The sequence below is a fragment of the Zonotrichia leucophrys genome, chromosome 23, assembly GCF_028769735.1.
Source record: "Zonotrichia leucophrys gambelii isolate GWCS_2022_RI chromosome 23, RI_Zleu_2.0, whole genome shotgun sequence".
In the NCBI taxonomy this organism is placed as follows: Eukaryota; Metazoa; Chordata; class Aves; order Passeriformes; family Passerellidae; genus Zonotrichia; species Zonotrichia leucophrys.
In genome coordinates, this window is record NC_088192.1 from 2,346,149 (window position 1) to 2,371,144 (window position 24,996).

The 24,996-nt window shown below is 57.2% G+C and overlaps 2 protein-coding genes across 5 annotated transcripts in view; one reads left to right on the forward strand and one right to left on the reverse strand.

Moving 5' to 3' along the window:
• NFYC (nuclear transcription factor Y subunit gamma) overlaps positions 1-24,996 on the reverse strand; it is a 76,219-nt gene that overhangs the window by 45,102 nt on the left and 6,121 nt on the right. The gene's annotated exons all lie outside the window — the stretch shown is intronic.
• On the forward strand, positions 1,504-23,467 carry RIMS3 (regulating synaptic membrane exocytosis 3). Of its 4 annotated transcripts, none has more exons than XM_064731633.1 (7): positions 1,504-1,570; positions 15,199-15,473; positions 18,903-19,044; positions 19,129-19,241; positions 20,580-20,681; positions 20,775-20,914; positions 22,805-23,467. In XM_064731633.1, the coding sequence occupies exons 2-7, from the start codon at positions 15,248-15,250 to the stop codon at positions 23,015-23,017; spliced, it is 936 nt and encodes a 311-aa protein (XP_064587703.1). In that variant the 5' UTR covers positions 1,504-1,570; positions 15,199-15,247; the 3' UTR covers positions 23,018-23,467. The 4 variants fall into 4 exon arrangements, with proteins under 4 accessions (XP_064587703.1, XP_064587701.1, XP_064587704.1 ...); XM_064731631.1 differs by lacking the exon at positions 1,504-1,570 and adding an exon at positions 9,829-10,448; XM_064731634.1 differs by lacking the exon at positions 1,504-1,570 and adding an exon at positions 10,520-10,709.

Here is a 24,996-nt window from a genome sequence, read left to right on the forward strand (position 1 = left end):
CCAGGATCCTTCTGGGAAATCTCAGTCCTCTGGAAAGCTCCAGGAACCTCCAGGGCCTTCCCAGGACATCCCTGGGAAGCTCCAGGGTGCCCCAGAGCAGCTCCAAAACTCTCCAGAGCAGCTCCAAGACTGGACTCCAATTCTGGGCAGCTCCAGAATTCCCTGGGCAGCCCCAGGATTCTTTTGGGAAATCTGAATCCTCTGGAAAGCTCCAGGACCCTCCTGGGCAGCCCAAGGACATTCCTGGGAAGCTCCAGGATGCTCCAGAGCAGCTCCAGGACCATCCTGGGAAGCCTCAGCCCTCTGGAAAGCTTCAGGACCTCCCTGAGAAGTCCCAAAATCTCCTGGGAAGCCCCAGGACTCCCCAGAGCCCCGACATTCCCACCCTTTCCCCGTGTCTCTCCAGGATCCATCCATGGGCATTTCCCACCCTATCCCAAGGAATGGCTGCTCGTGGCACCCACGGGGGCTGCAGATCCCGGGGTCACCCTCACAGGCTCCCCCACCTCCATGCAGCAGGATCATCCCTGTCCCCACCCTGAGCCGAGGCTGGAATCCTCTTAGGGCCGTTGGAGCGGGATAATCGCGTTAAGCCGCCCCGTGGCGCCGGCACAAACCCAAAAGGGAAAGCAGGAGGTGATGAGGAGCCGGCAAAGCCGAGCTCCTTAAGGAATTAAGAGACATTGGAGATGGGAGAGCTCTGATGGGATCTCAGGGCATATCTGAGCTTTGGGGTTTGTCCATCCAAGGAAGAAATTCCCAGGAAATCGGTGCCACACAGCCTGGAATGTGCAGTGCCAAAGCTTTCCCACTGTGAGGTTGGCAATCCCAGAAAAACCAAAGGGAGCAAAAAACTTCCAAAGGAACTGAGATCTCCGCTCCTATCATCAAAAAGCAGCTGGAAAAAAAATCCCACGGAGAATCTTTTCGGGCCGTTGTTTTCATTATCTCTTCCCCCCCGACAATGTGTTCCCAGGGGTGGCACTTCCTCCACAAAGCTGGAAATTTCACGGAATAGCCTTCCCTGCTGGGAGGATTCCAGCTGGTTTTCCAAACTCTTCCTCACCAAGGCCCCTCTGGACAACCTCCCTCCTCCCTGAGTTTGTTTATATGCTTTGAATCCCGTTAGGAAACCATCTCCCTCCTTCAGCGCTGCTTTATCCAAGTTTCCATATTTAGTTCTTTCAGCTATTCCTGTTCCTGAAGCAGCTTTCCTGCTGCATCCCTCCAGCACAGGAGGGAATTATCCCAATCCTCCCTGCACTGATGGATGCTTGCACTCACTGAGCCACCCCAATCCCAAACCTCTGCCCAGCCAGGCCCTAATCCCAGCATTGGGAATACCCCGTGCAGCCCGAGGTGCTGCCCATGGGATGGGGAGCTGGGAATTGTAGGATTTTTAGGGAGGGACAGAGTTAAAGGCGGTGAAGGAAGCTTTGCTCCTGGCACGTGGCTCCATGTCAGCCGGCAGAGGCAACGCAGGGAGAGCAGGAATTCACCCCGCAGGAATTCACCGGGAGCAGGGGACGCTGCCTAGAGGGAAATCGGTGTTTGGATCCCGGCAGCCAAGGTGAGTCCAAGGGCAGCGCTGGAACCGCCACCTCTGCGCCCAAACCTCCTCCTTTGGCAGCATCCAGAGCACCCCAATGTCCCCACGCTGTCCCCACGGTGTCCCCATGGCTGCTCCAGTGGCGTTCCCAAAGCCCAGCTGAGCAGGATCAGCTGAGGGCTCCAGCTCTGAGGTCCCGGGGGTGTGCCTGGGGACTCTCGGGGTCCAGGGGACAGCAGGGGGGTGTTGGTGTTGCTCTTGGGGTCCAGCTGGGACAGAAGGGACAGGTGACAGCTCCAGGGTCCAACTGGTGGCTGGAGGGTCCAGGTGGAGGGGTTTGAGTTCCAGCTGGGGGGGTCTGGGGTCTGGCTGAGGGCTTTGGGGTTGGTTTGATGGGTGTAGGGTCCAGTGGTTGGATGTAGGGTCCAACTGGAGGCTCTTGGGGTCCAATTAATGGGTGCAAAGTCCAATTAATGGGTGTAGGGTTCAACCTGAGGCTTTTGGGGTCCCATTGATGGGTGTAGGGTCTGGCTGGAGGCTTTTGGGGTCCCACTGATGGGTGTAGGGTCTGGCTGGGGGCTTTGGGTCCCATTGATGGTGTAGGTCTGGCTGGAGGCTTTTGGGGTCCCATTGATGGGTGTAGGGTCTGGCTGGAGGCTTTTGGGGTCCCACTGATGGGTGTAGGGTCTGGCTGGGGGTCTTGGGGTCCAATTAATGGGTGCAAAGTCCAATTGATGGGTGTAGGGTTCAACCTGAGGCTTTTGGGGTCCCATTGATGGGTGTAGGGTCTGGCTGGGGGTCTTGGGGTCCAATTAATGGGTGTAGGGTCCAGCTGGAGGCTCTTGGGGTTTGGTTCATGGGTGTAGGGTCCAGTTGATGGGTATAGGGTGCAGCTGGAGGCTTTTGGGGTTCAACTGATGGCTGTAGGGTCCCTCTGGTACCTCTTGGGGTTCAGTGCCTGGGTGTAGGATCCAGGGGGTGGCTCTTGGGGTCCCATTGATGGGTGTAGAGTCTCATTGAAGGGTGCAAGCTTCATCTGGTACCATTTGGGGTTCAATTGCTCAGTGTAGGATCCCTCTGGTGGCTCTTGGGGTTCAATTGCTGGGTTTAGGATCCCTCTGGTGGCTCTTGGGGTTCAATTGCTGGGTTTAGGATCCATCTGGTGCCTCTTGGGGTTCAATGCTTGGGTGTAGGATCCATCTGGTACCCCTTGGGGTTGAATTGCTGGGTTTAGGGTCCATCTGGTGCCTCTTGGGGTTCAATGCTTGGGTGTAGGATCCATCTGGTACCCCTTGGGGTTGAATTGCTGGGTTTAGGGTCCATCTGGTACCCCTTGGGGTTCAATTGCTGGGTTTAGGGTCCATCTGGTACCTCTTGGGGTTCAATTGCTGGGTTTAGGATCCCTCTGGTGGCTCCCAAGCTCTGGTTATTGAGTCCAGACTCCAGCTGAAGGCTGTAGGGTCCAGCTGGAGGTTTTTGGGCTCCAGCTCCCGCCTGTACGATCCCCTTGAAGGCTGTAGCGTCCATCTGGAAGCTCCTGGGCACCCACCGCTCCTTCCAGCACCCCTTCGGACCCACCTGACGGCTGCACGCTCCTGCCGCTGCCGTTCGGGCTCCGGCCGCCGGTTCCCCCGGGGAGCCGCCGGTTCCTCCCCGCTCCGCCCGGACCGTCGGGGCCGGGCCCGGGGCTCCCCCGCCCGCCGCTCCCAGCAGCCCGCCGGGGCCGGGGGAGGAGCGGGCACGGGCGGCGGCGGCGGCGGCGGCGGCGGCAGCGGTGGGTGAGTGCCCGCGGGGTGCGGAGCTCCGGGACAGCGGCCACAGCCCCGCGGGCACCGGGCCGAGCGGGGCCGCACCTGCCCCGGAGCATCCCCGGGGACGGGGAATTCATTTGGGGATGGGGAATTTGGGGATGGGGGAATTCATTTGGGGATGGGGAATTTGATTTGGGGATGGGGAATTTGGGGATGCCCGGTACCGGGGAGCAGCGGGATGCGCGCTCCGGGAGGAGGGAAGGAAACGAGCGGTCTCAACCCCCGTGGGGACAACACCGGAATCTCCCCCGTGTCCCACGGCCCCCCAAAATCATCGCTGAGGCCGCGCTCCCTCCGTTCCCGAGGGCTCCCCGAGCCGGTTCCCCGGAGCCTTTCCCGGTGCGGGGCGGGCAGCGCTTCCCGGCCGGCGGCTCGGCACCGGGAGCGCCTTCCCGTGCCATCCATCATCCCGCTGAAAGCCCCGTTGACGTCAAGCCCGTCCCGTGCACGCCGGTGCCAGCGCCGGGAAAACCGGGATGGGGACCGGGAGAAGCGGGGAGGGTTTGCTCCGGGGCATCGCACCGGGCTCAGCTCGTCCCGGAGCTTCCCGGCGGCTCCAGGCTGGGATTTGTGCGGGGATTTGTCTCTTCCTCCATCCAGAGCTTCCTCTGCCTCCCGTGGGGTTTGGGGCAGGTGCTGGGGTCGGTTCTGGAGGGAAAATTGTTGGGGAAGGGGTGAGGAGGAGTGAGACCATGCCCTGGGATGGGCAGAGCTCCGGTGCTGCTCCCTGGTGCCACAGCCAGGGGGGCAACAAGTGGGGACAGCCCGTGGGCATCACCCGAGGGCATCACCCTGGCACCCCGAGGGGCTCAGGCCTGGCTGGCCACAGGGTCCCCTCTGTGCCCCAAAATGGTCCCCAGGGCCACTGTGTGGGAGGTGGCATTGAGGGTGGCCCCATGGGAGGTGGTGGCTGTGAGGGGCTCTGTGGTGGGCAGTGCCCATTCTGAGGGGCTCTGTGGTGGGCAGTGCCCATTCTTGGGGTCTGAGGGGCTCTGTGGTGGGCAGTGTGATGGTCAGTGCCCACCCTCGGGGGTTTGATGGGGCTCTGTGATGGTCAGTGCCCACCCTAAGGCGTCTGAGAGGCTCTGTGGTGGGCAGTGCCCATTCTGAGGGGCTCTGTGGTGGGCAGTGCCCATTCCTGGGGGTTTGAGGGGCTCTGTGGTGGGCAGTGCCCATTCCTGGGGGTCTGGGACCCACGGGAAAGGGGCTCCCAAGGCTGAACCCCATCCCTGGGTGCCCAGGGAACATCCCAGGCTGCGCTGCTTGTTTCCTTCCATTGTGAGCTGGGGGTGGGAGGCTGCGGAAGCTCCGGGAGCACGGGATGGGCTTTGCTGCCAGGCACGGGAGCCTGGGGGTGTTCTTATAGCACGGGATGAGGGAGCACCTGCCCAAACCAGCCATGGCTGATCCCAGACCATCCCTGTCTGATCCCTGGCCATTCCCAAACCATCCCTGCCTGATCCCTGGCCATTCCCAAACCATCCCCTGGCCATTCCCAAACCATCCCTGGCTGCATCCCCCGGCCATTCCCAAACCATCCCTGGCTGCATCCCCCGGCCATTCCCAAACCATCCCTGCCTGATCCCCGGCCATTCCCAAACCATCCCTGCCTGATCCCCGGCCATTCCCAAACCATCCCTGGCTGCATCCCCCGGCCATTCCCAAACCATCCCTGCCTGATCCCTGGCCATTCCCAAACCATCCCTGTTTCTCCCCGGCTTCCAACCATCCCTGGCTGATCCCTGCGCTTTCCCAAACCATCCTGCCTGATCCCTTGCCATTCAAACCATCCCTGTGTCATCCCCCGCCTTCCCAAATATCCCTGCTTTCATTCCCTGCATTTCTCAACCATCCCTGGTCTATCCCTGGCTGCTCCCAAAATTTCCCTATTTTCATACCCTGGCCATTTCCAAACCTTCCCTGTTTTATCCCCTGGCTGCTCCCAAACCATCCCTGGTTTCATTCCCAGCCATTCCCAAACCATCCATCCCTGGTTTCATCCCCTGGCTGCTCCCAAATTGTCCCTATTTTCATTACCTGGCCATTCCCAAACTGTCCCTGCTTTTGTCCCCTGGCTGCTCCCAAATCATCCCTGTTTTCCTCCCCCAGCCATACCCAAACCATCCCTGTTTCATCCCCCAGCCATTCCCAAACTATCCCTGGTTTCATTCCCAAACCATCCCTGGTTTCATCCCCTGGCTGCTCCCAAAATCCTATTTTTCCAGACTTTTTGTTTTCCCCCCAGCCATTCCCAACGATCCCTGTTTCATTCCCAAACCATCCTGTTTCATCCCTGGCTGCTCCCAAACATCCCATTTTAGTTCCCCAGCCATTCCCAAACCATCCCGGGTTTCATCCTCAGCCATTCCCAAACCATCTCTATTTTCATTCCCAAACCATCCCTTATTTCCAATCTCCCTGTTTATCACATCCCAAACCACCCTGTGTTTCCAATCCCCACTGGTCTTCCAACCATCCCTCATTCCCGACCCAAGTCCTCCTGTGTGTTTCCCTGCCTGCTCCCACTCCCTCCCAGGCCGTCTCCTGTGCGCTCGCTGCTCCAACCGCTCCGCTGCTCCCCTCTCCCTCTGCTCCATCTTCCATCCCTTTGTGAGGCCAAACTCCTGCCACCTCCCACGCTCCAGCCTCTCGCTGTGTCCCCATTCCAGCCTTTGTGGCACAGGGACAGAGGGTGACATTGCGGCAGCTTGGCCCCAGATCCGGGGGTGAATCGCCCGCTTTTCCATCCACCCCGAGCTGCTGCCATCCCCGGAGCTCAGCTCTCCGTGGGCTCCCACTGCAGCACAGCCCTTTGGGAAGCCTCACACGGGTACAAAATGCAGTTTAGGGTGATGAAAATCCCTAATTTCACTGCTGATTAAAACCGGAGCTGTGTGACAGCAGCTCTTGGCGTCCCTGTCAAGGCACTTCAAATGTTTTGTCACCACATCTCCAACGAGCAGGGAGAGAGCCTCAGTTAGGAATTATTGGGAAGGGATTGACAGCCCCACTCCTCCTGCTGCCTGTCAGGATCAGGAGCTCCTTCCTCTCTGCTGGGAGCCTCTCCAGGCTCCTCATCCTTTCCACAGACAAAAAAAACACCTGGAGATGGAAGTTTTGCTCTAGAAATTGGGATTTGTGCAGATTTTAGTTGTTGGGGGGTGAAGCAACACCAGAGCTTTTGGCCTTATCTTCTCACAAGTGCTCTGGGGAGCAGCACCTTGCTGGGACCATCCTGTGTCCCTCATCCCATCCCAGGAGCTTTTCCAGGGATGCAGGAGCTGCTGGCACCCCCAGAAAGCCACCAAAGCTCCCCGTGCCACGCTGAGGGGTGTTTGCCGCAGGCTCTGCCCTCTCCTGGCATCTCTCCGGCTCCCAAAACTCTTCCCAAGTTTTCTGCTGATCCCTGAAGAAGCTCGGGAATAATTGTGCAGCCTTAGCAGTTAAAAAAGCAACTTTTTCTGCAAACAAAGCTGCTCACCCCCGGCTCCTGCTGGGCTCGGGAGCCAGCTGGGATCTGTGAGATGGATGGGGCAGGGAATGTCAGATCCAGCCAGGCCGTTGGCACATCCTGCTGCTGGATATGGATTTGGGGATGTGGCTGGGTTTGGTGACCCATCCTGGAGCTGGTGGCTCATCCCTGGAGACCCCAGGAGCACGGGGAAGGTGCCAAGAGTGGAACCTGAGGGATTTTAGGATCCAGAGCTCCTGGAAGGTGCAGGGATATTTGCCAATGTGGAATGGGGAGGACCAGGGCGATGTGCTGGGTGCTGCTGGAAGGAGATCAGATGTTCCCTGCTGGTAGGAGCAGCAGAAAGCCGGAGCTGAGAGCAGCCCTTCCCCTGGAGGAAGCAGCTCCATGAAATATTGATGGGATTCACACACAGCAGCCGAGCCCTGCGAGCTGCATTGCAGAGCTCGGAGCCGGAAAGGCAGCGGCAGCCGGAACGGGAAAAGCTCCTCTCCACCTTCCCTCTGTGCCAGGGACATCAGGGACGTCACCCCCAGCCCTGCCAGCCCTCAGTGCCACCAGGACAAGGCTCAGGATCTGAGTGGGGCCATCCCATTTCAAACCCATCCCAGGTTTCTTGCACCCCCAAGGAGCTGCCCCATTTTTGGGGCCACGCGGCTGCAGCGTCCGACTGCCCACGGTGCCAGCTCCTGTGTGTCCCCAGCTCTGTCCCCAGCTGCCCATGGTGGCCACAGCCAGCACCGAGGTACCACCAGAGCAGATTATCCACGCTCTGGATTATCTCCAGGATGGGTTGGGCCATCGGGAATGGCCGGTGCTTGCCGCAGTGTCCCCGTGGCTCTGGTGGCCAGTTGGGCTCGGCGGGCGCTGGCTGTCCCCCAGCCTGGCCCTGCTGGGTGGCTTTTGCTCCTCGGATTCCTTGATGTTGCCAAGGAAACGCTGGGATTCAGCACAGATCTGATTTACCCGGGCGCAGACGTCACGCAGGGACATGGGGGACGGGGACAGCGTGGCCAGGGCGCAGCCTCTGCTGTCCTGCAGGAGCTTCCCCACAGGGAAGGGCTCCAGCATGGATGGCCTGGAATTCCACACCTGTCCCACCTTCCCAAGATGGGCACAAAGTGGGTGCAGGAGGATTCTGTGTCCTGCTGGTTCCCCATGGAGGATCCCACTGGATCCTCCTGGAGCTGTGGCATCCAGAGGTGGACACATCCTCTGGAAATGGGCATGGAAAGGGAACTGCCATGAGCAAGGTGTGGTTGGACACAGCAGGACTCAGGAAGATTCCCAGGGGACATTTCTCCTGTGTCACTGCTGCCTGGAGATCCCATGCTGGGCTGTGGCTCCCAGTACAGATCCCACTGGTTCTCCCAGTTTGGATCCCACTGGTGCTTCCACCCTGGATCCCACTGGTGCTCCCAGCCTGGATCCCAGTGGTCCTCCTGTCTGGATTCCAGTGGTGTCCCGCTGGATCCCATGGTGCTCCCAGTTTGGATACCCCTGGTGCTCCCAACGTGGATCCCACTGGTGCTTCCACCCTGGATCCCACTGGTGCTCCCAGCCTGGATCCCAGTGGTCCTCCTGTCTGGATTCCAGTGGTGTTCCCAGCCTGGATCCCACTGGTGCTCCCAGTACGGATCCCACTGGTCCTCCCAGTTTGGATCCCTCTGGTGCTCCCAATGTGGATCCCACTGGTCCTCCCAGTATGGATCCCACTGGTGCTCCCAGTATGGATCCCACTGGTGCTCCCAGTACAGATCCTACTGGTCCTCCCAGTTTGCATGCCACTGATGCTCCCAATGTGGATCTCGCTGGTGCTCCCACCCTGGATCCCACTGGTGCTCCCAGTCTGGATCCCCCTGGTGGATCCCACTGGTGCTCCCACCCTGGATCCCACTGGTGCTCCCAGTTTGGATCCCACTGGTGCTCCCAGTATGGATCCCACTGGTCCTCCCAGTACAGATCCCACTGGTGCTCCCAATGTGGATCCCACTGGTGCTCCCAGTTTGGATCCCACTGGTGCTCCCAATGTGGATCCCACTGGTGCTCCCAGTACAGATCCCTCTGGTGTTCCCAGTATGAATCCCACTGGTCCTCCCAGTACAGATCCCACTGGGAGCACCAGCCTGGATCCCACTGGTGCTCCCAGTCTGGTCCTCCCAGTTTGGATCCCACTGTTCTTCCCAGTACAGATCCTACTGGTCCTCCCAGTTTGCATGCCACTGATGCTCCCAATGTGGATCTCACTGGTGCTCCCAGTCTGGATCCCACTGGTTCTCCCAGTACAGATCCTACTGGTCCTCCCAGTTTGCATGCCACTGATGCTCCCAACGTGGATCCCACTGGTGCTCCCAGTCTGGATCCCCCTGGTGCTCCCAGTCTGGGTCCCACTGGTGCTCCCAGTGCACAGCCCCATCCAAACTTCCCAACTTTCCCAAGGAACTCAGCACATTTGGACCCATCCTTTAATTTTAAGCTGATGCAGCAGCAGCAATAACGCTGCACCTGCAGCAAATCCCAGCCAGGACAGAACTTTGCTAACCTGCCTGAGCCAGGAGAAGCTGAATTCCAGGACCTGGAGTTCCTCCCAAATTCCCAGCTCACGTGCACCCAATTATAGCCCTTGTTGGGCAATTAAAATTATACAAGCAGCTGCCTATCAAAGCTGAAGCAATTAATTAGAATGAAATACTTTTAGGGGAAATAAGCCTTGCCTTATTCCCAAATTCCTGCAGGAGCAGGTGTGTGGGAGCTGGGATGCTGCAGCTTGTCCTGGTGTGCTGTTGCCCAGACAGGGCCTTGGGGTGGCAGCTCTGGCAACCTTTTTACTCCCAAAAAAAGCTGATTTTAGGATTTACCTGCTCCAGACATGCACAGTTTTCAGTGCTCTCCCTCCAGGCTCGAGGCAGCCCCAGCCTCACGAGGACAGGAAGCATTTCCTGCCCCACTGGCAGGGTTTCCAGCCCCATTTTTCCCTTGATGGTTTTGAGGGAGCAAACAGCTCTCAAAATCCCTCTGCTTCCTTCCCTGGCAAGGCAGCATTCCCAGCCACCCCCACCGTGCTCATTTAGCATCTTCCTCCTCCTCCTCCTCCTCCTTTCCCACCTGTGTGGGGGCACCTGCAGGGCTGTTCCCTCCTTCTCCAGAGCTTTTCCCATTTTTCCCATCAATATTTTTCCCCTCATTTCTGTTTCTGTGCCATATTTGGGGCCATCACTGCCTCCCAGCCCCAGGTTCCCACACCTGCAGCCCCCCTGGCACTGCCTGGTCACCTGTGCCCCCCTGTCCTGCCTCGAGCCCCACTTTTCCCATCCCCACAGCATCCGTAGGGATCCAGGGGTGTCATCAGCTCCCTGAATCCCAGCCCAGGGATGCTCCCAGCCCATCCCACCCCGCGGGACCACTGTGGCCCTGCTCGGGGCTGGGAGGAGAACTGGGTCAGCCGTGTAACCATGGAGATGCTGAGGGAGATGCTGAAGCAGCGCCAGCACAGCCCCGGCTCTCCAGAACCCTGGAAAGCTTCACCCGCCCTGGCACCCTCCGGATCCGGCCGGGATGGGGCTGGGAAGCTGAGCCGAGCTTCCTCCTCCTCCTCCTCCTCCCCGGCGCAGGGCCGGTAAGACGCCTCCATCTCTTATTTTATTTTAATATTTTTTGGGGGTGCCACCAGCGGGGAGGGGCAGAGCTCGGCCCCCGCCATCCACACGCAACAGGGATCCCGATTTTCCTGCCGCTTGCGCTCATCCACCGGGGATGCTCCAGCCATGACACGGCTGCCGGTGCATCCCTCGGGCTCCGTGCGTCCCTCGGGCTCTCCGGGGAGCTCCCGGGGGCTGCCGGTGCTCGGTGTTTCCCGCAAGGACGGAGCGTGGTGGCGGTGAGCGCTGCGGGGGCTGCGGCGCTGCCCCGGGAGCTCGGGACGCGGTTCCCGTGGCGGGGATGGATGCGGCGTCACGGCGGATGGCTCCGAGCATCGCTGGCTCGGGATCCGGGAATGAACACACGGAGGGGAACGGGAAATGGGTGTTTGAAGGGAAAGATCTGCGGTTCCGTGACTCCCCCCGCGCTGCCGTGAAGGGGCAGGGGCAGAGCGGGGCTGGGGGTTCAGCAGCGGGCTGAGGGGGCTGTGGTGGCATCAGGGGTGCCGTGGCCATGCCAGAGATGCTGTGGCCATGCTGAGGGTGCTGCGGTGGCATCGAGGGTGCTATGGTGGCACCAAGGATGCTGTGGTGATGCTGAGGATGCCTTGGCTATGCCGAGGGTGCTGTGGTGGCATCGGAGATGGCCATGCCAGAGATGCTGTGGCCATGCTGAGGGGGCTATGGTGGCATCGAGGGTGCTATGGTGGCATCAAGGATGCTGTGACTGTGCTGAGGGTGCTGTGGTGACATCAGGGGTGCCGTGGCCATGCCAGAGATGCTGTGGCCATGCTGAGGGGGCTGTGGTGGCACCAAGGATGCTGTGGTGATGCTGAGGATGCCTTGGCTATGCCGAGGGTGCTGTGGTGGCATCGGAGATGCCATGGCCATGCCAGAGATGCTGTGGCCATGCTGAGGGGGCTGCGGTGGCATCGAGGGTGCTATGGTGGCATCAAGGATGCTGTGACTGTGCTGAGGGTGCTGTGGTGACATCAGGGGTGCCATGGCCCTGCCAGAGATGCTGTGGCCATGCTGAGGATGCTGTGGTGGCATCAGGAGTGCTGTGGTGGCATCAGGAGTGCTGTGGTGGCACCAGGAGTGCTGTGGTGGCACCAGGGGTGCTGTGGTGGCATCAAGGATGCTGTGATTGTACCAAGGATGCTGTGGCCATGACAAGGATGCTGTGGTGGTGCTGAGGGCACTGTGGCCATGCTGACAGCACTGTGGTCGTGCTGAGGATGCTGTTGTGGCATCAGAGATGCTGTGGTGGCATCAGGGGTGCCGTGGCCATACCAGAGATGCTGTGGCCATGCTGAGGATGCTGTGGTGGTACCAAGGATGCTGTGGTGGCATCAGTGATGCTGTAGCCATGCTGAGGGCACTGTGGCCATGCTGAGGATGTTGTGGTGGTGCTGAGGGTGCTGTTGTGGCACCAAGGATGCTGTGGCTGTGCTGAGGGCACTGTGGTAGTGCTGAGGGTGCTGTGGTGGCATCAGGAGTGCTGTGGCCATGCCAAGGATGCTGTGGTGATGCTGAGGATGCCACGGCCATGCCAAGGATGCTGTGGTGGCATCAATGATGCTGTGATCATACTGAGGGCACTGTGGTGGTGCTGAGGATGCTGTGGTCGTACTGAGGGCACTGTGGTGGTGCTGAGGATGCTGTGGTGGCACCAAGGATGCTGTGGCTGTGCCAAGGGTTTTGTGGTGGCATCAGTGATGCTGTGACCATGCTGAGGACATTGTGGTGGTGCTGAGGGCACTGTGGCCATACTGAGGTTGCTGTGGCCATGCTGAGGACATTGTGGTGGTGCTGAGGGCACTGTGGCCATACTGAGGTTGCTGTGGTGATTCTGAGGATGCTGTGGCCATGCCAAGGATGCTGTGGCCATGCTAAGGGCACTGTGGTAGTGCTGGGGATGCTGTGGCCGTGCCAAGGATGCTGTGGTGATACTGAGGATGCTGTGGCTGTGCCAAGGCCAGCTCAGCTGTGACAGCCACACTCTCCAGCACTCAAACCCAATCTCCAGCCCAGCTCATCTCAGCACCAGGCACCCCTGAACCCCCCACCCAGCACCCACTCTGGGTAGAAACAGATTGTGCAGGGAGATACGGGGTAAAACCACGGGCAGGGGAAAGCAAATCCTCCCTTCGGGCTGAGGAGCCGCTCGGCTTCCTTTGCAGTGGATTATCCCTGTGTGTGTTGCATTGGAAATGATCCCATTAGCGCTCTGCTCTCCTGATCTAATTTGCTCCCACCAGAGCCTGGTGCTCTCTGGGCGGCTGGAGCAGCAACAGGAGCCCTGTGTGCTCTCCTGGCCCTGCAGGGCTGGGTTCTCACAGGGATTTCTCACCTGGAGCGTGGAGGGGCCTGGGCTGGGCCTGGCTGAGCCCTGGTGCAGAGGGATTTGTGTTTGTTCAGGCACAGCCTAAGCCAGGATTGCTGGTGGGGAAACTGAGGCACGGGGCTCAGTTTGGGAACCATTCCCTGTGTCAGGTGCATCCTGAGGGAAAACTCAGGGGTTGCAGCAGGTTTGGAGCCTGAGAGCGGAGGGTGGCATTGGGAAGTGTCACCCCAAAGGTCCCCAAGGCAGCAGATCAGCCCTGACCCCTCCTTGAGGAGGTGCTGGACATCAACACAGGGCTGTGATGGGGCAGATCCAGAGCTGGGAATGCCAATGGCTCCATCCCTCTGGCGCTGGGATACATCCCACAACAACAGCTTTATCCAAGGGCTCCAGCCCTCTGGAGCTGGGGCTCATCCCCCTAGAACAGCTTTATCCCAGGGTCTCCATCCCTCTAGAGCTGGGATACATCCCACACCGATGGCTTTATCCAAAGGGATCCATCCCTCTGGAGCTGGGATTCATCCCACACCAACAGCTTTATCCAAGGGCTCCATCCCTCTGGAGCTGGGATACATCCCACACTGATGGCTTTATCCCAGAGATCCATCCTTCTGATCTGGGGGTCAGTGCTGAGCCCCCCTGGGCACCAGCAGTGGGGGCAAGGCCGTGGGTCAATGCCTGGCCAGAGCCAGGAGGGAAAACCCCAGCCATTAATTAGTGATATTAATGACCAATCACCCACTCAGCCCTGCCATTGATAAATCCACGAGTTCAGCGGTGCTGGAGCTGATCCCACAGCTCCTGCCAGGCCTCATCCATGATTCCCATCAGGTCTCATCCCAGCTGAGCCCCCACCCTGCCCCACTCCCCATCCTTCTCTCCTGAAAGAGAAACATTTTTCCAGGCGCTGCCTCCATCCATTATCACAAAGTGGCTTCACTTGGCCTGCAGTTAATAATTCACCTTTCCCTGGAAGATGGATGCTCCATCCTGCTGGAGTTTTAAATATTCATGGCCAAGGGAAGGCAGCAGGGCCGTGTGGGAGCTCTGCCATCCACCCCTGGTGCTCCCATCCAGGGATTCCCATCCCATCACCTGCAGATGTGCAGATGTGGAAGGTCTGGAGAAGGGGATGTGCAGGGAAACCTTGGCTGGATGGGATTTTGGGTGTCCTCAGGGATGGATGGGGCTGTACCCAAGGGACCCCTCACCCCTGGCTGGGCAGGCTGGTGGCACTCAGAGCCCTCTGCCCATCCAGGTGTCTCCTGGATGTTGGGAGTGTCTGGGTCCTGCAGGGAGCTGAGGCAGGGCTGGATGTTCACCCCAGGGTTCCTCACCCCTTCCTGCTGCTCCTACGGGTGGGGAAAAATCTTGGAATACACTGAGATTAAAGGAACTCACAAAGATCATCCAGTCCAACCCCTGGTCCTGCACAGACACCCCAAAATCCCATCCCTGGCAGTGGTGTTCAAGCAATCCTAGAGCTCTGGCAGCCTTGGGAATGTTCATGAGGGAGCCTGGGGAGTTCCTTCCTGCTGCTCCCATGGGTGGGGGAAAAATCTCGAAATATGTTGAGATTAAAGGAACCCCCAAAGATCATCCAATCCAACACAGATTGTGTCCTGCACAGACACCCCAAAATCCCATCCCTGTGCATCCCTGGAGCTCTGGCAGCCTCGGGAATGCTCCTGAGGGAGCCTGGGGAGTTCCTTCCTGCTGCTCCCATGAATGGGGGAAAAATCTTGGAATATACTGAGATTAAAGGAACCCACAAAGATCATCCAGTCCAACCCCTGGTCCTGCACAGACACCCCAAAATCCCATCCCTGGCAGTGGTGTTCAAGCAATCCTAGAGCTCTGGCAGCCTTGGGAATGCTCCTGAGGGAGCCTGGGGAGTTCCTTCCTGCTGCTCCCATGGGTGGGGGAAAATCAATTTGATAAATTATGTTGAGATTAGGAACCCACAACAGATCATATCGAATCCAATACACAAGATATGTGTCCTGCACAGACACCCCAAAATCCCATCCCTGTGCATCCCTGGAGCTCTGGCAGCCTCGGGAATGCTCCTGAGGGAGCCTGGGGAGTTCCTTCCTGCTGCTCTCATCGGTGGGGGAAAAATCTCAAAATATATTGAGATTAGGAACCCACAAAATCATCCAATCCTGCAGAGATACCCCAAAATCCCACCCTGTGCATCCCTGGAGCTCTGGCATCCTTGGGAATGCTCCTGAGCGAGCCTGGAGAGTTCCCAGTGGAAAAAAACCCCTCCCTAATTTCCATCCCTCAGTGGGTCATGCCCACCTGAACTTCCTGGATTTTTTAACCCTTCCGTGGCATCGATGCCACAACCTCTCCATGTCCCCAACTTGTCCCCGCAGCTGATCCCGGGCAGCAGAGCCGGTGCCGGTGCCGGCGGGCGCGCTGACCATGTTCAACGGGGATGCCAGCTCCTCGTCTGCCCGGAATGTGGTGCGCAGCTCCAGCATCAGCGGCGAGATGTACAGCCTGGAGAAGAGCGCGCGCGGCAGCGCCGACTCCGTCTCCGTCACCGTCACCGCCAGCAAGAAGCGGCGCTCCAGCCTGGGCGCCAAGATGGTGGCCATCGTGGGGCTGTCCCAGTGGAGCAAGAGCACCCTGCAGCTCAACCAGACCGGTGAGAGGCCGCCCTGATCCCCCTTGTGGGGTTTGAGGTGGCCACCAGGCATGGTTTGGTTGCCCGCATGTCATGGTGGCGTTGAGAAATGGTGCCTGAGGAATGGCGCCTGAAAATGGCGCCCAAAAAAACTATACCTAAAAAAAAGACATCCAAAAATGGTGCCTAAAAATGACACTCAAAATAAACACACCCAAAAAATGACCCTGCAGCTCAACCAGACCGGTGAGAGGCCGCCCTGATCCCCCTCATGGGGTTTGAGGTGGCCACCAGGCATGGTTTGGTTGCCCGCGTGTGATGGTGGCGTCTAAAAATGGTGCCTGAGGAATGGCGCCTGAAAATGGCGCCCAAAAAACTATACCTAAGAAAAGACATCCAAAAATGGTGCCTAAAAATGACACTCAAAATAAACACACCCAAAAAATGACCCTGCAGCTCAACCAGACCAGTGAGAGGCCGCCCTGATCCCCCTCGTGGGGTTTGAGGTGGCCACCAGGCATGGTTTGGTTGCCCGCGTGTGATGGTGGCGTCTAAAAATGGTGCCTGAGGAATGGCGCCTGAAAATGGCGCCCAAAAAACTATACCTAAAAAAAAGACATCCAAAAATGGCGCTCCAAAAATGGTGCCTAAAAATGACACTCAAAATAAACACACCCAAAAAATGACCCTGCAGCTCAACCAGACCAGTGAGAGGCCACCTGATCCCCCCAGGCGGATTGGTTGCTGGTGTGATGGAGGTCTAAAATGCCCTGGAATGGTGCCTGAAAATGGGCACCCAAAAATGTTACCCAAAAATGGCCCTAAAATTACATCGAATACACCTCAAAATGAACAAAAACTGTGCCAAAATGGGTCATAAAAATTGTGCCCAAAATGACACCAAAAAAACGACGCCCAAAAAATGGCACCACAAAACTGACCCAGCTCAACCAGACTGGTGAAAGGTCTCCCTGATCCTCTTCTTGAGGTTTGAGGTGGCCACCAGGCAGGATTTGGTTGCCTGCATGTGGTCATGGTGCTGTGGAAAATGGTGCCTGGAAATGGCGCCGAAAATGCCCAAAAAAACTATACCTAAAAAAAAGACATCCAAAAATGGCGCTCCAAAAATGGTGCCTAAAAATGACACTCAAAATAAACACACCCAAAAAATGACCCTGCAGCTCAACCAGACCAGTGAGAGGCCACCATGATCCCCCACCAGGCAGGATTTGGTTGCTCGCGTGTGATGGAGGCGTCTAAAAAATGGCGCCTGGGAAATGGTGCCTGAAAATGACACCCAAAAAACTACACCCAAAAATGTTACCCCAGAAATGGCACCTAAAAATTACATCCCAAAAATGACACCTCAAAAATGACACCTCAAAAATGACACCCAAAAAAACTATGCCCAAAATGGCGTCAGAAAAATTGTGCCCAAAAATGACACCCAAAAAAACGACGCCCAAAAATGGCACCCAACAAAAAATGACCCTGCAGCTCAACCAGACTGGTGAAAGGTCTCCCTGATCCTCTTCTTGAGGTTTGAGGTGGCCACCAGGCAGGATTTGGTTGCCCGCGTGTGATGGTGGCATCTAAAAATGGTACTTGAGAAATGGTGCCTAAAAATGACACCCAAAAAAGACACCCCAAAAATGGTGCCTAAAAAATGACACCCAAAAAACTGCACTCAAAAAAATGACACCCCCAAAAATGGCACCTAAAAAAAACCTACACCTGAAAATGACATCCAAAAAAATCTACACCCAAAAAACTGCACCTGAAAAATGACACCCCAAAAAAGGGGACCCAAATGCCTTATATTATAATAAGGTATATTATATAATATATAATATATAACATATAACATATAACATATAATATATATTACATCTATAGAATGCATATTATATATGTATATAATATACTGTATATAACATATGCTATATGTATAATATAAACATATAATATATATATATAATGCATATATTATAATATTATACAATAATATAATTATAATTATATACATTTTATAAATTCAACATTCAATCATCAGTTAATTTTCCCTACATTTAAGCAGTTCAGAGTGCCAGGACCGGCAAACCTTTTCCTGGACAGTCTGAACGAGCAGGACAAAGCTGGCAATGCCACCACTCACACATGGTCACACAGCAGGGCCTGGGGACAGTGCCAGGGGTGGCCGCTCGTGCCACCCTCCTCCTCCTGCTGCTGCCATCTGCCACCACCAGGGGAGGGGGTGGAGGGAAGGGGACATCAGGTGGTGCTGGGGCTGTGCCCACACCTGTGGCACTGCGGATTGTCCCCTCTGGCATGGGGACAGGGATTTTGGGAGCCATTGGTGTGGCAAAAGGGCACATCAGGAGTGTTGGGGCTCTGGCACTGCAGGCTGTTCCCTCTGGCATGGGGACAGGGATTTTGGAGGACAAGGGGATGGAGAAATGGGACATCAGGAGGCTCTGACATCGTGGATTGCTGTCCCCTCTGGCATGGGGACAGGGGCACAGGGGGGTTTTGGAGGCCAAGGGAACATCAGGTGGTGTTGGGGCTGTCCCCACAAGGTGGCATTTTGGGTTGTCCCCTCTGGTATGGGGACAAGGACATGGTGATTTTGGAGGCCAAGGGGACATCAGACAGCTTTGGGGTTGTGCCCACACCTGCAGGTGGCTGTCCCCTCTGGCATGGGGACAGGGGCACAGGGAGGGTGGAGAAAGGGACATCAGGAGTGTTGGGGCTGTGGCATTGCAGGTTGTCCCCTCTGGCATGGGGACAGGGATTTTGGAGGACAAGGGGATGGACAAAGGGGACATCAGGAGCATTGTGGCTGTGGCATTGTGGGTTCCTGTCCCCTCTGGTATGGGGATGGGGGCACAGGGGGGTTCTGAAGACCAAGGGGACATCAGGAGCGTTGTGGCTATGGCATTTTGGGATCCTGTCCCCTTTGGCACAGGGACAGAGGCACAGGGAGGATGGAGAAAGGGGACATCAGGAGCGTTGTGGCTATGGCATTTTGGGATCCTGTCCCCTTTGGCACAGGGACAGAGCACAGGGAGGGTGGAGAAAGGGGACATCAGGAGCACTGGGGCTGTGGCATTGCGGCTTCCTGTCCCCTCTGGCACGGGGACTTTGGAGGCCCATGGACGGTGCCAGCTCCGGTGGGGTGAGTGGGGCAGGTGTCAGTCGCAGAGAGGACTCTCAGCCACGCAAAGCCACGGTGACATTGTGGCAGATGGAATGGGGACACAGGGACACGGGGACACGGAGCCAGCCCCTGGCTCTCCTCTCCTGGTGCACCGCGGTGTGTCCGTGCAGGATCCCATGGGAATTCACCCAGGGAACGGTGCAGAACTCCCTGGAATGATGGAAAACAGGAAACCAGGAAGGCAGGGAAGGGCTGGGGGCAGGAGCTGGAGCTGACCCCACCTCCAATTGCAGAGGGCGGCCCCAAAAAGCTGCGCAGCACCATCCGCAGGAGCACCGAGACCGGCATCGCCGTGGAGATGAGGACCAGGGTGACCCGGCAGGGCAGCCGGGAGTCCACGGACGGCAGCACCAACAGCAACAGCTCCGACGGCACGTAAGGAACGGGGCAGGGATGGGGAGAGGCCACCGGGAGCCCTCCTGGCACAGGGATGCTCCACTCCATGAAAATCCTTTGCAGGTTCATCTTCCCCACCACGCGGCTGGGAGCCGAGAGCCAGTTCAGCGATTTCCTCGACGGGCTGGGGCCGGGGCAGCTCGTGGGGCGGCAAACCCTGGCGACGCCCCCGATGGGTGAGCAGGGGAGGCTCCGAAGGGAGGGAATGGGAAAGAAGCCGCGTGTTTATTCCAAAATGCCGCGTGTTTATTCCAAAATGCCGCGTGTTTATTCGCAAGGCTCCATCCCAGCACATCCCGGGGTGTTTGGGGTTGCTCTGCCCCATGGATGGGGCAGGGCATCCCCGAGAAGCAGCGGCTCTGCCTTTTCCCAAGGCTTCCTCATCCCTGGGCTTCCTTTTTGAGCATCCTGCAGCCAAACCTCACCTTCTGTCCCTCTTTTCCCTTTGAAATCCCAAATGGGGATCAAAAGTTGCGCCCCAAGTGTGAATTCCCAGCCAGCAGCAGCAGCTGGGGACACATCCCAAGGTGACCCCGGATCTGCCAGGGTTGGTGATGCTGGGAATGGGAAGAGCTGCCTTGTGTCCCCTGCCCTGTCCCCTGTCCCTGTGGTACTGGGAGATGGTCCTGAGTAAATTCCAGAAGGAGGGAAATTCAGGGAAGTTTAGGGAAAGGGAAAGGGAAAGGGAAAGGAAAAGGAGGAAGGGGAAAGGGAATGGGAATGGGAAAGGGAAAACAGGTAAGGGGAAAAGGGGAAAGGGAAAAGGGGAAAGGGGAAAGGGAAAGGGAAAGGGAAAGGGAAAAAGGGAAAGGAAAGGGAAAGGGAAAGGGAAAGGGAAGGGAAAGGGAAAGGGAGAGGGAAAGGGAAAGGGAAAGGGAAAGGGAAAGGAAAGGGAAAGGGAAAGGGAAAGGGAAAGGGAAAGGGAAAGGGAAAGGGAGAAAGGGAAAGGGAAAAAGGGAAAGGGAAAGGGAAAGGGAAAGGGAAAGGGAAAGGGAAAGGGAAAGGGAAAGGGAAAAGGGGAAAGGGAAAAGGGAAAGGGAAAGGGAAAGGGAAAGGGAAAGGGAAAGGGAAAGGGGAAAGGGGAAAGGGAAAGGGAGAAAGGGGAAAGGGAAAGGGAAAGGGAAAAGGGGAAAGGGAAAGGGGAAGGGAAAGGGGAAAGGAAAAGGGAAAAGGAAAGGTGTGGTTGGACCCCTGAGAGTTCCTGGCCCCTGATCCCTCCTGTCTCAGCCTCTCCTTTTCCTGAGGATCACCCAGCCTGGGTAAATCCCAGCTTTATTCCCACCATGAGGGATAAAATTCCAGTGACAGGGATGGAACCAATGGGGTGGTGGAGCTCCCACCCAAATCTCTCCAAGCTCCTTCCTATCCCCCAATTCCCAACAAACCAGGCATCCAGTGGGACTCTGGGTGTGAGGGTGCCCAGATCCCACTGGTGGTGGGGACATGGGGCTGTGGCCGTCCCCAGGGGGAGGTGACCATCAGGCAGGGCCCTGAAGGCGTGTCCCCCCTTGCAGGAGATGTCCACGTGGGCATGGCTGACCGCAACGGGCAGCTCGAGGTGGACGTGATCCAGGCCAGGGGGCTCATCCCAAAGATGGGCTCCAAGTGCATCCCTGGTAGGTGGCAGTGGAGGGACAGGGTGGGTGCCGTGCTGGGATCACGCCAGGATCCTGCTCCACGTCCCTGCTTGTCCCTGTTTCCCACGGCAGCCACCTATGTGAAGGTTTACCTGCTGGAGAACGGCGTCTGCCTGGCCAAGAAGAAGACCAAGGTGGTGAAGAAAACCTGCGACCCCTCGTACCAGCAGCCCCTGCTCTTCGAGGAGAGTCCCCAGGGCAAAGTCCTGCAGGTGGGCAGGGTCACCTTCCCCTGTGCCAGGTGGCTCTGAGCCCATCCAGCCTTTCCTGGGACACTGCCAGGGGTGGGACAGCCACAGCTTCTGTGGGCTGGGATGTCCTCCTTGGAGATGGGATGTTCTCCTTGAGGTCTGGGTGCCCTCCTTGGGGTCTGGAATGCACTGGGGCATTGGGATGTTCTCCTCAAGGTCTGGGATGTTCTCCTTGGGGTCTGGAATGCCCTGCTTGGGGTTGGGATGTTCTCTATGGGAATGTTCTCCTCAAAGTCTGGAATGGTTTGCTTAGATTTGGGATGCTCTCCTTGGGGTTGGGATGTTCTCCTTGAGGTCCAGGATGTTTTTCTGGAGGTCTGGAATGCCCTGCTTGGGGTTGGGACGGTTTTCTCAAGTTTGGGATGCTCTCCATGGGGTTGGGATGGCCTCTTTGGGATCTGGAATGATCTCCTTGAGGTTGGGATGCTCTCCTCGGGGTTGGGATGGTTTCCTTAAGTTTGGGATGCTCTCCTTGGGGTTGGGATGTTCTCCTTGAGGTCTGGGATATTTTCCTCAAGGTCTGGAATGCTCTGCTTGGGGTTGGGATGCTCTCCTTGGGGTTGGGATGGCCTCTTTAGGATCTGCAATGCCCTCCTTGAGGTCTGGGATGCTTCCTCACTCTGGAAGCGCTTCTTGGATTGGGATGCTCCTCTTGGGTGGTTTCCTTAGTTGGGATGCCTCTCTCTGAGTTGGGATGTTCTCCTTGAGGTCCAGAATATTTTCCTGGAGGTCTGGCATGCCCTACTTGGGGTTGGGATGATCTCCTCAGGGCTGGGATGCTCTTGAGGTTGGAATGGCCTCTTTGGGATCTGAAATGTTCTCCTTGAGGTCTGGGATGTTCTCCTCAAGGTCTGGGATGCCCTGCTTGGGGTTGGGATGCTCTCCTTGGGGTTGGGATGGTGTCTTCAAGTTTGGGATGTTCTCCTCGGGGTTGAGATGCTCTCGTCAAGTTTGGGATGGTCTCCTCGAGGTTGGGATGTTCTCCTTGAGGTCCAGCATGTTTCCTAGGTCTGGATGCTGCTTGGGTGGATGCTCTCCTTGGGTTGGGATGGCCTCTTTGGGATCTGAATCTCCTGAGTGGGATGTTCTCCTAGGTCGATGCCCTGCTGGGATGCCCTGCTTGGGTGGATGTCTCTGGTGATGTTCTTCTGAAGTTTGGGATGTTCTCCTCAGGGTCTGGATGCTCTCTGAGGGTTGGATGGTCTCCTCGAGTTGGGATGTTCTCCTTGAGGTTGAGATGTTCTCCTCAAGGTCTGGGATGCCCTGCTTGCGTTGGATGCTCTCCTTGGGGTATGATGGTTTCCTCAAGTTGGGATGTTCTCCTCGGGTTGAGATGCTCTCTCAGTGGGATGGTCTCCTCGAGGTTGGGATGGTTTTGGGATCTGAAATGTTCTCCTTGAGTCTGGATGTTTCTAAGGTCTGGATGCCCTGCTTGGGGTTGGGATGGTGTCTTCAAGTTTGGGATGTTCTCCTCGGGGTTGAGATGCTCTCGTCAAGTTTGGGATGGTCTCCTCGAGGTTGGGATGTTCTCCTTGAGGTCCAGCATGTTCTCCTCAAGGTCTGGGATGCCCTGCTTGGGGTTGGGATGGTTTCTTCAAGTTTGGGATGTTCTCCTCGGGGTTGAGATGCTCTCCTCAGGGCTGGGATGGTCTCCTCGAGGTTGGGATGGCCTCTTTGGGGTCTGGAATGCCCCATGCCAGGACCTCCCCACCCTGACAGGGTGAGAGGAGCAATTCCAGGGATCCCCAGAGCCCTTCCTGCCACCCCTCAGACCTTCCCCAGCAGGGTTTTTCCACCTGGGCAGGATTTTCCCCACAGCTCCCGTCTCCATCACCCGTTCCCTGCCCGCAGGTGATCGTGTGGGGCGATTACGGGCGCATGGACCACAAGTGCTTCATGGGGATGGCCCAGATCATCCTGGAGGAGCTGGATCTCTCCAGCGCCGTCTCGGGCTGGTACAAACTCTTCCCAACCTCCTCCCTGGCCGACTCCAGCATCGGACCCCTGACCCGGCGCCTCTCCCAGTCCTCCCTGGAGAGCTCCACCAGCCCCTCCTGCCCGTAGAGAGGCTGGGATGGGCCAGGAGACATCCAAGCAGACCTTGCAGAACTGGTCGTGGAGAGCTGTAAATATCCTTATTTTTTGGTTTTTTTTTCCTTTTTTTTTTTAATTTTCAATCTCCTTCCCCCACTGGATGCCCTCCCTGGGAAGGGAGAGGGAGCAAGGACTGGGTGTGAGGCAGGGGGGGGAAGGAGAGGTGAAAATTCCTCCCTGAGGGCTGCGACTGCCAACGACCCCAAGACTGTTCCCAAACCTCATCCTGGGAGCTCCCAGCTCTGTCCCAACCAGAGCCTGGCTGAGGACGAGGTCCCTTTATCTGTCTCGGCCTTGGGATGGTCTCCTCAAGTTTGGGATGCTCTCCTCGAGGTTGGGATGGCTTCTTTGGGACCTGGAATGCTCTCCTTGAGGTCTGGGCTGGCCTCTTTGGGACCTGGAATGCCCTCCTCGAGGTTGGGATGGCTCTTTGGGACCTGGAATGCTCTCCTCGGGGTGAATGTCTTTGGGACTGGAATGCTCTCTTGGAGTGAGCTTTGACTGGAATGCTCTCCTGAGGTTGGGATGGCTCTTTGGGACCTGGAATGCTCTCCTTGAGGTTGAGATGGCATCTTTGGGACCTGGAATGCTCTCCTTGAGGTTGGGATGGCTCTTTGGGACCTGGAATGCTCTCCTCGAGGTTGGGATGGCTTCTTTGGGACCTGGAATGCTCTCCTCGAGGTTGGGATGGCTTCTTTGGGACCTGGAATGCCCTCCTCGAGGTTGGGATGGCATCTTTGGGACCTGGAATGCTCTCCTCGAGGTTGGGATGGCTTCTTTGGGACCTGGAATGCCCTCCTCAAGGTTGAGATGGCTCTTTGGGACCTGGAATGCTCTCCTCGAGGTTGAGATGGCTCTTTGGGACCTGGAATGCTCTCCTCGAGGTTGAGATGGCTCTTTGGGACCTGGAATGCTCTCCTCGAGGTTGGGATGGCTCTTTGGGACCTGGAATGCTCTCCTCGAGGTTGGGATGGCATCTTTGGGACCTGGAATGCTCTCCTCGAGGTTGGGATGGCATCTTTGGGATCTGGAATGCCCTCCTCGAGGTCTCCCTTTCCCTGCCTCCCAGGAAGAGGTGGCTTTCCAAGGGGAAAACCCCACCGGACTCAGAGCAGATCCAACTCAGCACTATTTTTTTGTTTTCCAAGGAATGTAGCATCTTCTCTTATGTAGCTTTGCCACGTGCTAACAACACATTCACTGCAATACCCAAGAGAACTCCGGGTGGACCGGGAACATCTGCCAGTCTCATCCCGTTTGGTCGCTTTCCCAGCACTTTTGGTGGCCATTTCCCTGCCTTTTTTTTTTTTTTTTTTTTTTACGTTTTTTCCCCCCAATTTTTGGGGTTTTTTTGGGTTTTCCCGGGAGCATGTAGCCTGTGACCATTGCCAAAGCAAGAGGGGACAGGGAAAGGGGCGCTGGCCTCCCCTCGGTGTCCACTGGGCTTCTCCTCGTGTGCGGCCAAAGCCAGACCCAAAGGACAAACTCTGGGAATGCCTCGTGGGAGGAGGAGGGAGAAGGTGACACAGCGGAGCAGGAACATCAGGATCCTGGTGGATCACCTGCCTCCCAGCCCTCTCCTTCCCAGCTGGAGGGCTGGGATGCTCTCCTCGAGGTCTGGAATGCTCTCCTTGGAGCTGAGATGTCCTCCTTGGAGCAGGAATGTTCTCCTTGGAGCTGAGTTTCCTCTCGAAGGTCTGAATTTTGGAAGCCCTCTCCTTGGAGCTGAGATGTCCTCCTTGGAGCTGAGATGTTCTCCTTGGAGTTGAGATTTTCTTCTCGAGGTCTGGAATACTCTTCTTGGAGCTGAGTTATCCTCCTTGGAGCTGAGATGTTCTCCTTGAGGTCTGGAATGCTCTCCTTGGAGCTGGGAAGTTCTCCTTGGAGCTATGTCCTCCTTGAGGTCTGGAATGCTCTCCTTGGAGCTGAGATGTCCTCCTTGGAGCTGA